Source organism: Haliotis asinina, chromosome 2 (assembly GCF_037392515.1).
Source record: "Haliotis asinina isolate JCU_RB_2024 chromosome 2, JCU_Hal_asi_v2, whole genome shotgun sequence".
Lineage (NCBI taxonomy): Eukaryota > Metazoa > Mollusca > Gastropoda > Lepetellida > Haliotidae > Haliotis > Haliotis asinina.
The window spans coordinates 64,033,559-64,045,655 of record NC_090281.1 but is presented as its reverse complement, the minus strand read 5'-3'; the positions used below and the strand labels follow the sequence as shown (position 1 = coordinate 64,045,655).

Below are 12,097 nucleotides of genomic sequence, written 5' to 3'. Positions count from 1 at the left end.
CCTTTCGCAACCCATGCTTGCCATAAAAGGCGACTGTGCTTGTCGTAAGGGGCGACTAAAGGGATCGGGTGGTCAGACTCGCTGACTTGGTTGACACATGTCATCGGTTCCCAATTGCGCAGATCGATGCTCATGCTGTTGAATTCTGGATTGTCTGGTCCAGACTTAATTATTTACAGATCGCCGCCATATAGCTGGAATGTTGATGAGTGCGGCGTAAAACTAAACTCACTCACTCACTTCATGCATTCTATCTTTTAAACTCACATGAATGTATACCTGTAGCTATGTCATATAACGTTACCTTTCGTAAACGTGCTGAACGTTCTGACATGAGTTCCTTTCAATGAAAAGAGATTGGATTTTGGCATTTCTACCTCCTAGACGAGCTCCAGCAACACTGGATGGCGAGTCCAAACATAATTGTGATGGTCGTACAAATGCGAAATGTGAAATTCTTATGAAATGATATCAAACTAAGTCTTAAAACTGGCAAATCAGGTTATCTAGAACGAAATAACTTGTTATAACTCAGCCTCGAGTGTATTGTTAACATAATACGCCATCCATATTGCCGTACAAGAGCTGCGGTTCATTTTGGCATAGTGGGCGAGCTGTCTAAGGATCCAGGCTAGGGATCTAGCGAGCTTGAGGTGCTGGGATTTAGACTACCTGTGACCGGGTGTACAAGCAACCTTGGACTCAATTTTGTGTGTAGACTCTTTCAGTGTTGTCACAACCCGTACTGCACAGTCCACCATCCTGTGTATTTCGAAGAACCCACGAACCCGTTGGTAAATGACCAGATGGTGGCCACATGGAAACACCTTGTTGCGGTTACAGTAATGTGCAGTAAACCTGGACAAAGTACTGTGACTAGGTGTCTCAACCCACCCAGTTGTGCCTTGAATTGGCACCTCGTAAGTATGGGAAACCCGCAATAACTTGGTGTACCTAGCAGCTGCAAGAATTGTATGAATTGAGTTGAGATGGATAATATGATGTGTCGTTGTGACTGACATCCATTAATGGTCGAGGGGAAATATCCCAGCGCCATGAACATGTACTAATTGCGTGAATATGTGCGCTATGAAATATCCTGTAATAAAAGTAAAGTTCTGTTAGAGATACCCCTGCCATCCTCAGTTACGTTTCTCTGATTCATGAACTTTGCTGTTTAAATAGGTCCACGTAAGGAGACAGTGGACAAAAAGCATGAATACGAAGCATGTGTAATGTAACAGATGTCGTCGTCATAAAAAGAAATACAAACACACAAAATAATTTCATATATGAAATAGGTATTCCAACAAGGCCATATCCGTACAACGGGGTGTTATATGAAATGTTCTTTCCAGATGAAATTCCTGTAACCCATAACGTGTACCGTTTCTTCGTGTAGAGATATGTCAGCGTTCAATGCCACATGTATACCTTTTACGCAATACAGGAACTGACACTTACTATAATTAGAAACCAAGATAAAACAGTTCTTCTTGGAGGTCTTTATGATTAAATAGGTTTTATATCAAATCGTGCACGTATAAATAAGACTCGGTTACTGACTATTTGGATATCTAGTGTCACCTTGCCAATTTGTTGGAAGGCACACATGGATATATCTTTCACGCCTGGGTAAATGCCCACCTACAGAATCCATTCGTTGATGTTCACTAATAATGAGTAAATAACTGGAATTATGATGTATACGAATATTTGCAAAAAATATCCAATGCTTAAATCTCTCTCTCTCTCTCAATCTCTCTCTCTGTCTCTCTCTGCCTCTCTCTCTCCCTCTCTCTGTCTCTCTCTCAGTCTTTGTTTCTCTGTCTCTCTCTTCCCTCTCCCTCTCTCTCTCAGTCTCTCTCTCTGTCTCTCTCTCTGTCTGTCTGTCTCTCTCTCTCTCTCTCTCTCTCTCTCTTTCTACACTTCAGTAACAACTGCTGAGTGTGTCCTGTGATAGGTAGGGGGTGGCGTGTCATGTGGCTGTGAGAGGATGAGCGAAGCTATCTGACTGTATGGAGGAGGATCATTCTTCACAACTTCATGGTAACTTGGGGGCGCTTCAAACCCGGCCGTTGGAGTAGTTGTAACTGCTGGTAGATTGTGAAGAGGGAGGGAGAAGACGGTGTTCACGTTGGCGTCACGTGAACTATTTCTTTGCAACTGGCTGTTGGTTCTGGATTTTGTCCTTTTATAAATTGCACAACAGCAAACTGTTAGAACTACCACAGCCAGCGTGCCACCGACTACTCCTCCAATTATGCTTCCAGTGTCTGTATGCGTACCTGTGCAAAACATAATATATATAGGAAAACTACTGAACATACATGCAAAGTGTCAATAGTATTCCATTTGTCGACGCATGCACTTAGCTGAAGCATTTAGTTTGTTGGAATGCGTATTGAATATTCTATGAGACTGTTTATGTACAAATAACTAAAAAACCTAAATCGTATATAATGAGTGAGTGAATTTACTTTGACGCTGTGTTCAGCAATGTTCAAGCTATATGGTGGCAGTCTATAAATAGTCGAGTCTGGACCAGACAATCCAGTGATCAACAGTATGAGCATCGATCTGCGCAACTGGGATCGATGACATTTGTCAACCAAGTAAGCGAGTCTGACCAACCGATCCCGTTAATCGCATCTTACGACAAGCATAGTCACCATTTATGGCAAGCATGGATTGCTGAAGGCCTGTTCTACCTCGGACCCTCACGAGTCTTGTATATAATGAGGTCGGTTACCGAAGGTGATGCTGGTATTATATTTTATAAGTCAACTGACAACGGCGAGTGACTTTAGTTGTTCGCCGTCTTTAGCAGTATCCCATCTAAATCTGAGAGACACCATAAATGGGTTTCACACATTGTATCCAAGTGGGGAAGCGAGCTCGTTTCTTCAGTGTGAATCAGATAACCACGAAGTTGCCCCACTGTCCATAATTGACACCGCCAGAGTGAAGTTATTTATCTTGTCCGTATGAGAGACCATCCGTATCATAGTCGTCTATGTGTAGTATGGTTACTGAGGAGGAGATTACAAGTCCTGGTGTTGACAAATGCACCAAACATCCTTGTAGTGAAATGAGGTTAGTTTTAACGCCATATTTAGCTATATTCCTGCAATGCGACGTCGGGGGACACCTGAAAGGGGCATCACACGCTGCAGCCGCAAGGGGCATCACACCCTGGTCTTCGTAGTGAACAACACTACTACCCCACCGCCCCAAAAGTTCTTGCAAATCCACTAATCACATGCGGGTGAATCTCCCTTTGTTGACTTGTCACCTTAACGATTCTACGATGAGTATCTGAGGCATGCAGTCTTCAGAAACGGCATTACGATTATCTAAAAACTATCAATGCGTAACTATACGAATATTCCTTTAGTTGCATATATATAGGCATTAAATAGGTAAAAAATAGTAAAAAACAGTATTAAAAGTGTTATTGAATACATGTGTTTTAGTCAGTGCATGAGTGAATGAATAAGCAGATGGAAAAAGTATTACAAGTGTTAATGAATACATGCGCTTTCGTGATTGACAGAATGAGTGTACACCCTTATTGCATTTTCATGCTCAAATACATCTAAGGAAACATACCCGTCAACGGTGTTTTCTCGCCGGCGGTGAAAGCTAACTCAAATCCCCGGTTGGACCAGGCGTCGTCAGTGTGAAATCGAACCTTCATGAGTGCCTCTGTACTCTGTGTGTCTGGCCCATCCGATCCACACCATCGACCAAGCGAATATTCATATACTCCCACGACTGGCACAAAACATAAAACGGACAATTACGCAGACAGAAACAGCTGAAATTGGAAACGTTGGTGACATACACAATGCTGTGGCTTGAAAAGATTAAGCTCACTTGGAACAGTAAACCTTACTTTCTATGACTATTGTACTTATAGTTTGCCATGTAACTTGCATGGAACACCAAATGTGGAAAGAAACTGCTTTGAACCTGGGTAATCCGGACACATTTGTATAACCACAACCGTTGACGTTGGCAGTTTTAGTGTAACGGAACAGTTAAGGGAGAATTAACGGGGTTGCACAGCAGTATATGCAGTAACAATTACTGATCTTAAATTTACTTGTTCAAACTGTATGAAATCACACTCTCATTATAACACTATTCAACAAAACGCTTTGGGAGGCACTTACCATTGTAGAGTTGTAAGTAGTCAGAGGAACACTGAAGAGAATATTCAAGGTCGAAATACGTCGCTTTAACATGGATTACATATCCTTCTATGTCAGTGCTGACAGTCCACTCACAATCCGCATTTCTGAAATGTGCATGAAACAATAAATGGAAAAAACAACTTTGACACTTGGTTTATACACATTTGTTAGTCCGCCAGTCCGTCAATGAGTCTATGCGCGAGTGAGTGGTACAAGGAAACGGTTACATAATAACAGAATGCATGGTTTACAATTAAAACTCCTTACAGCGAGTGATTACATTTGGATGTGTTTGATTACAGTGTCTAAAAACATTGTCGGGATCTCACCTTTAGTTCATGTGGCAAACACAAACTTCGCATCTATTCTTTCTAAGTAGTAGCAATAAACATTCTCTCTTACAACCAACTTATACCGTAATAATAATAGTCTACTTATATAGCGCCTTCCAGGATGAATATCTTGCTTCAAGCGCTAAAAAGGAACGGAAAGGTTCACGCAAATGCTTGGTGGAAGAGGTGAATCTTGAGAGATGTCCGGACAGAAGAGCAGGTAAAGAGGTACGAAGATGTAGAGGGAGACTGTTCCACTGATAGGCTGCTACATGGGAAAAGGCCCTTTTGTCCATAACTACACAGTTTGACTTAAGGCACAGCGATCTCGGGGGAATGTAGGGCTGGAGGAGGTCACAGAGATAAGACGGAGCAAGACGAGAATGACACTGATAAGCCAGACAGAGAAGTTTGAAATTGGTTCTCTGTTAAGCAGGAAGCCGTTGAAGTTCTTTGAGGAACGGAGTGATATGGTCTGATTTGGGGGAGAGTGTAACATGTCTGGATGCTCTGTTCTAGATTGATTGCAGGCTTTTGATGACATTTTTGAAGAGCCGGCTAGGAGACTTTTGAATTTATTCATCCTTGAAATTATTAGTGTAAGGGTCAGTGTTTTTGTAGCATCCCTACTCAGGCATGCTCTAAGTTTCCCATTGTTTCTTAGCTGTAGGTGGCAAGACCGACACAACTGGATCACTTGTTTGTTCAAGTCAAGGTATGAGTCTATAAGAATGACAAGGCCCTTTACGCCGACGGAGAGAGGAACTGACGCGTCTCCAAATTTGATGGAATCAAGCCGACATTTGATACATCTGTTGGTAGGGTCTATGACCACAGCTTCAGTCTTGTCAACACTGAGGTGAAGTTTGCTCTGATTCATCCATGACTATATATCTAGGCAACAATTAGAGGTTTCTTGGGCTGACCTTGGACAACATGGGGGCTTGGTGTGAATGAATTCACAACCTGTACATCATCAGCATACGTATGGTGTGACAGTTGGTGTCTCTCAGTAATACCGCCGAGGGACTTGGTATACAGGGCATGAAGGTTCTATAAGTCCTTAAGATACCTTCTCAATGCACCTTTATGAAGGCGTTCATGTGCCCTTATGTCTGCATGATCATATGGATGGTGGCTTTCAGGACGTGACAACCCAAATCAGTCTTCTAGGAAATTAGATTGAAAGTGAGTGAGTATAGTTTCACGCCGCATTCAGCAACATTCCTGCTATATGGCTGAGGTCTGTGCAGAGGTCTGTAAATAATCGAGTCTGGACCGGACAATCCAATGACCAACAACATGTGTAATGCAACTGGGAGCTGATGACACGACGTGTCAGCCAAATCAGCGAGCCTGACCACCCTGGTCGATTAGTTGATTGAACTGAATTGATTTACTGAACTTGCGTTTTTGTGTGACAGTAAATTTAAACTGACAGTAATTTTCTGTTATGTATACAATTAGGGCAACGTATACTGACGAGCTACTGTTGCAGAATTATGAAAAACACTGACAAGGCACTGATACAGGAAGAGACCCCGTTCTATTTTTTTGTCGTTGCGGGGTACTTACAGAGGGTAGTGGAACGGGTAATTCGGTGACTGAATCAATGTTGTGTCAGAAGATCCAAGCATGTGATGTTCCCCACATCCTGAAACAAATCGAACATAGTAGTCTTGATCATGCTGTAATCAGAATCATGATGTCCATTGTGCGATTCGTGGTATATTGCCAACGTTGACTTAAGACCACCCAAAACTCAGGCTTTTGTGAAGAGAACACACAACCGGTTACAATCTCACAAACACATGCAAATACAAGTCCCAATACATTTTTCACCTGAAAATCACTTTAATACATGATAGAATTCAAACTGCAGAAAACGTTTTGAGTAAATTTGGTCACAGTCATAGGGACCTTTACCGCTTAGAAACAGTGTTAGGAAGACACATAGGTGTACAGACAATACCCAATTTTATGTAAATGGAAAGGGAGGTAACGAGGAAACCACCCTTCCTCACTCAAAGTGGGTTTAGTTTCACACCGCCTTTACCAATATTTCAACAATATCACGGTGGAGGACACCCGATATAAGCTTCGCATATTGCACCCGAGTGGGGAATCGAATGCAGATTACCGGCGTAACGAGTGAACGCTTTACACATCATGCTACCCCACAGCCTTGTGGCGTGACATAAATTAAACATGCCCTTCAAACAATTCTTGTTTTTTGTAAGACAATGCCCAGAAGTATAACTTTTCAGTTTCATTCGCCATTTCAAATAATATATGTGTGGTTTTTTTCTGAAAGAAGAAACGTGAAAGTGAGTACCTCGGGTAGCCGTGTATTTCAAAGAAAATCCTTCTCCTGTAACCGAGTTGTCGGTGTGGAAGGTGATGATCATGTAGTTACTGGAGCTGACGACGTTCTTGGCGGAGACATTACAGTATTTACCCAATGGAGAGGCGTTAGACGTGGAATCTAGAAAAAATGTTTTTCCTTGCATGGCGAAATGGAAACATTGCAACCAAGGCACAAAACCTTAAACTTTCTTTGTAAGTGACTCGCCTGTGACTCTCCTATATCGTCAGTTAAGGAGAACCTTTACTCAACCAGAGACCACGTAATCACACTAAAGATAACAAAGTATATAAACAGTTTTCTTGATGCTACTTAAAACAGTTCAGTATGTATGTTAAGCAGTTGTCCAAAAGATTCTTGTACTTACCGTCAACAAAGCGAAGATAGTCACGTGTACATCGTTTCGAGTATTGCAAAGAAAGAAACATAATTTCAACTTTTATCTTATTTCCAGTTGTTGTAGATATTGTCCATGTGCAAGACACGTCGCTGCAAAGAAAATGTCAACACAAACATTAAAGGAGCACACAAAATCAAATCCTGTTCATGTTACATGCAATATGAACATGAGAATGACTTACTAAGTTAGGCAGTTTACAAATTACGCTAATATTACAGTCATGTCACAAATTGACTGAAAAATCCTAGTTTACAGATTCACTCAAGAAGTGTCAAAATATCTTTAACACATAATACCTGACTGGTTATGCTAGAAAGAGAACGTTCTTTGACTTTGAGAATATTTCACCTCTGTAATCAGTCTCCGGATGTTATTCAGCATCAGAATGCTTGGATTTTGATATCATAACTGAGTCGTAATTGTGGATTTTCATTTGTACTCAAATGTTTACCAGTATTGCCTGTCATTTTACACGTTAAGGCATACATTTTGTTGCAGATTTCGATAAATGTGAAACGCTTTCAAATTTTCGTATATCGATGATCTATTTCAAATACAGTAATTACGTACATTTATTTGTGATGCAAAGGTATATAACATGCATTCATAGTTCATTAATGACTGAACTTCCAAAACACAGAAAAAAGATTGAATAAGTTCAGTAACACAACTTAGGACACACGTTAATATGTGTTTAGTAAGAAACCGTTATGAGTGTTCAGTGACAGATGAGATCTAGATTTGGCATATTTCAGCACATTTACTTCAGCATATTTCTTGATCTCAGGTACATAATGTCCATGTCAGGCGTTATGCACTAAAATTAATTTTTAGCAAATGTTTGATCCCAGAATGTTCGTCTTTGGAATTTGGTCACGAATAAGAATTACAGTTAGCTTTTTGTTCCAATGTCTTTTCTCCATAAATGGCTACTAATCGGATCGGGTGGTCATGCTAGCAGACTTGGTTGACACATGTCATTGTATATCATTTGCGTAGAACGATGGCTATAATCAATGAACTGTAATATTTACTGACTATTTATGATCTGGCGCCATTTTCCAGGAATATTGCAGAGTGTGGCGTTAAACATGCAGCCAATCAACATAAAACATTAAGACTCTTTTCAACTTGCCACCGCACAGACACGACAGACAGTTACACAATCGCGTACCAAAACTCTTTTTGAGTTTCCAGTTCTTTCCCAGGTATTTATTTTACAAATAAAAGGATACTCTACTTTGTAACTATGTCTGGTGCGTACAAACTCTGCTGTTAAGCAATACTGTAATATCCTTATCGGAACAGAAAATACGATAAGCACCACCAACTTTGATGTTTTATACAGCTGTTCGCTGGGCGGAAACATACATGACGGTGGATAATTGTCTCTCATATTGTTGGACTATTTCTGTGGTCTTAAGTAGAGTAAACAGACAGAGAGAGACATCAGGTCTTTTAAAAAGGTACCTCACCAACAAACTAAAACCATATGATACAGGATCGTAGGATCGTGGCATGCTTTGTGGTGGCAACTTTGCAATACAACTTCCGTATCTCATGACGGCTGGATCAAGAACTACCCGAGACGACCCGGGTGTGAATTGATATTCAGTTACCCACGCTTGTCAGAAGAGGTGACTGACGAGAGGTGGACAGACTCTCTGACTTAGATGATACATGTCATCGCATCAAAATTGCGTAGATCGATCGTCATGTTGTTGATCACTGGATTGTTTGGTCAAGACTAGATTATTTTCAGATAATATTGCAGGAATATTGCTGACTGCAGCTTAAAACGTAACACACTCACTAACTCGCTCGAGCATTTGATTCCTCTTGGTAGAAAGGGACTTTGAGTTCTGTACCACCTGTACCAGATGTTTCTGACTCATTTAAGTTCTATATCTGACTTAAGTTTGCGAGTTTTGTGGCTGTGCCACATGGTCCACACTTTAGCGTCCAGTAGATTTAGATTTTGCTTTCTTAACATGAGTATCTACCGGGTTTTGCGGTAATAAGTCACGTTTCTGATACATTGGCATGGACATTTTCTTTATATTAACGTAATCGTCACTACACAAATCTTCCCTGACTTGCACGCATCTCCTTACTTGGCATAGTTGCCGGGGTAACCAGGAGACGTCAAATAGTACGTTGTGGAGACTTCTGCGCTGCGTCTTCCACTTCCACAAACACGCTCTGCTGGTATCACTACAATCACAGTCAAGTTGACATGACATCAGGTAAATAATTTCAATGTTGAACTTATAATTCAACATTATTCGCAATACGACAATTCATCTAATGTGGTGGAAATCATTACATTTGAATGATGATAGATATATTCTAAAAGCCATAAATCCACGATCTAACAGATCTCCATAAATCACCAAAGTGAAAGGTTCACATATAGTGAACATAGTTATCCGGAACATTCACACTGACGACAATGTGATTCTATCTTGGAAAATATCTCACGACCAAACGTCAACAGAGAGACAGGTCGTTGCGAAAACATGTTGCAAGATGTTAAAGAAAGTTATAAATTTATGTTAATGAGTTGTTAACCTGCCTTGTGCTTACCACTTAGAGGATGAAAAAGGGCCTCTCGGCTTGCGATCAGTATGCATTGCCTAAATGGAATACTCTTCGCAAGAACCAATTTGAATATTTACAAACTTATATTTACAAATATTTACAGTTTACAAAGATTATAGAAATTGTGTAAATTTAGCCGTACTATTTCAGTTTCACCTTTTTCAGTGGAAACCCTTTCTAATATCACTCGCATGCCAATATCAGGAGGAGTGTATAAACAACTATTTCAATTATATATTTTGCTCTATTAATCTATACACATATATCTCCCTACCTCAGACGACACTTGGGCACACTAACACGTACGGACTTTCGCACACATACAAGAGTTCCGCCCTCCTTTGCAGTGTACCTGATTTGTAATTCAGATTAAACAGTATTCCTCTGAAAGAACCATCGTTGTGATAGGTTATGGTGATGTAGTTGCTGGAGCTGACGACGTCCCTGATGGAAATGGCACCACAGTAAATTTCCAGCTGAGCGTCTTGAGCTGAGGGACCTTCAACAAATGTATTTTATACTGCGCGTCATTGTTGATTGCATGAAAGGTTTCATGGTGCTGATAAAATCCTGAATCAATGTATATACAGCCAAGACCAACACCCAGGAAAATACCGTAAACACAAATCATTTCTGTTGAAGTGAAAACGAATAATTCAGAAATGACTGGAAACTACTATATTATCCGAAGATGTTTTTTTCTAAATTTCAAAGACAGTTATTGTACTTACCGTCACTTAGAAGCAGATAGTTATTCTCACAATATCGGTCCATAAAAATATCCGTAATTTTGACTTCTATTTTATATCCAATTGGGGCGGAAATTGTCCACGTGCAATTGAGCTTCCTGCAAATGCAAGTGCTGAATGAATTTTCACAGCATCAAATCCATAATCATACAGTGTCGTGTTTATACAAAATATTTGCCAGTTATAAGTTGTTTCAAAGGCATTTAGAAGTTGGTGGAATCAAACTAAAAATGCTTTATGGTTCAACTTCTTTATTATACAAGGTCACAACGTTTCGAGACAGTTCCTAGTCGAAATCTATAGTCGAAATCCCAGCATCAAATCTATAATCATGCAATATCGTGGTTATACAAATTATTTGCCACTTGCTGTATACACTGTTATGTGTTGATACTTCTGTCCTGCTTGACCACAGTTTAATGTTATGTATAACCTAAGCGTGCGTTGCTATTTGCCACTTGTGGAGTGGTATACACTGGTATGTGTTGATACTACTTGCTTGACCACAGTTTAATGCTATGTATAACCTAAGCGTGCGTTGCTATTTGCCACTTGTGGAGTGGTATACACTGGTATGTGTTGATACTACTTGCTTGACCACAGTTTAATGCTATGTATAACCTAAGCGTGCGTTGCTATTTGCCACTTGTGGAGTGGTATACACTGGTATGTGTTGATACTACTTGCTTGACCACAGTTTAATTCTATGTATAACCTAAGAGTGCGTTGCTATTTGCCACTTATGGAGTGGTATACACTGGTATGTGTTGATACTACTTGCTTGACCACAGTTTAATTCTATGTATAACCTAAGTGTGTGTTGCTATTTGCCACTTGTGGAGTGGTATACACTGGTATGTGTTGATACTACTTGCTTGACCACAGTTTAATTCTATGTATAACCTAAGTGTGTGTTGCTATTTGCCACTTGTGGAGTGGTATACACTGGTATATGTTGATACTACTTGCTTGACCACAGTTTAATGCTCTATATGTTACATTCAGATTGTCAAATCGGTCATTCAGTGAAATGACTTACAGGATCCGCCATTAAACAACAACCACTATATTTCAGCCATTTCAGGAAATTCACTTAATGACTTAATCTACAAACCTGGATCACAGTTTCAACAACACATATTGTCACTGACAGTTACAAGCTTTATGGTAGCAACTATTGCACTTCATCGTGGCTTTGAAAACATTTACACCTGTTTGTCTGACCATTGCTGTTTCCAGAGCAGCCACACATCACAAACCCTTGTCCACCACATATACATGACATGACTTTTCATTTAATCGCTGAAGTATATTGATGGATGTTAACAAAATGACACGAAATGGATGGCTCTCTTAGTCGCTTTACGAAATGACTGATACAGCAATATGACTCTAACATATCTAACCTACAATGCACGTGTGTGTTGCGTTTTGCCTCGTGTTGACTGCTA

General features: G+C 40.2%; 1 protein-coding gene across 2 annotated transcripts in view; it reads right to left on the bottom strand.

Annotated features, from left to right (window-relative positions):
* Positions 1 to 1,281: 1,281 nt before the first annotated feature.
* LOC137274134 (tolloid-like protein 2) overlaps positions 1,282 to 12,097 on the bottom strand; it is a 52,644-nt gene continuing 41,828 nt past the window's right edge. The window contains exons 9-17 of one of the 2 annotated variants that reach the window (XM_067807147.1): positions 10,629 to 10,744; positions 10,250 to 10,396; positions 9,411 to 9,510; positions 7,264 to 7,385; positions 6,867 to 7,016; positions 6,107 to 6,185; positions 4,179 to 4,303; positions 3,613 to 3,777; positions 1,282 to 2,288 (exon numbers count right to left, since the gene is read on the bottom strand). In XM_067807147.1, the coding sequence (XP_067663248.1) occupies positions 1,924 to 2,288; positions 3,613 to 3,777; positions 4,179 to 4,303; positions 6,107 to 6,185; positions 6,867 to 7,016; positions 7,264 to 7,385; positions 9,411 to 9,510; positions 10,250 to 10,396; positions 10,629 to 10,744 (1,369 nt within the window). In that variant the 3' untranslated portion in view covers positions 1,282 to 1,923. The remainder of the gene's footprint in view (positions 2,289 to 3,612; positions 3,778 to 4,178; positions 4,304 to 6,106; positions 6,186 to 6,866; positions 7,017 to 7,263; positions 7,386 to 9,410; positions 9,511 to 10,249; positions 10,397 to 10,628; positions 10,745 to 12,097) is intronic. The other variant, XM_067807148.1, reaches the window with a different exon arrangement.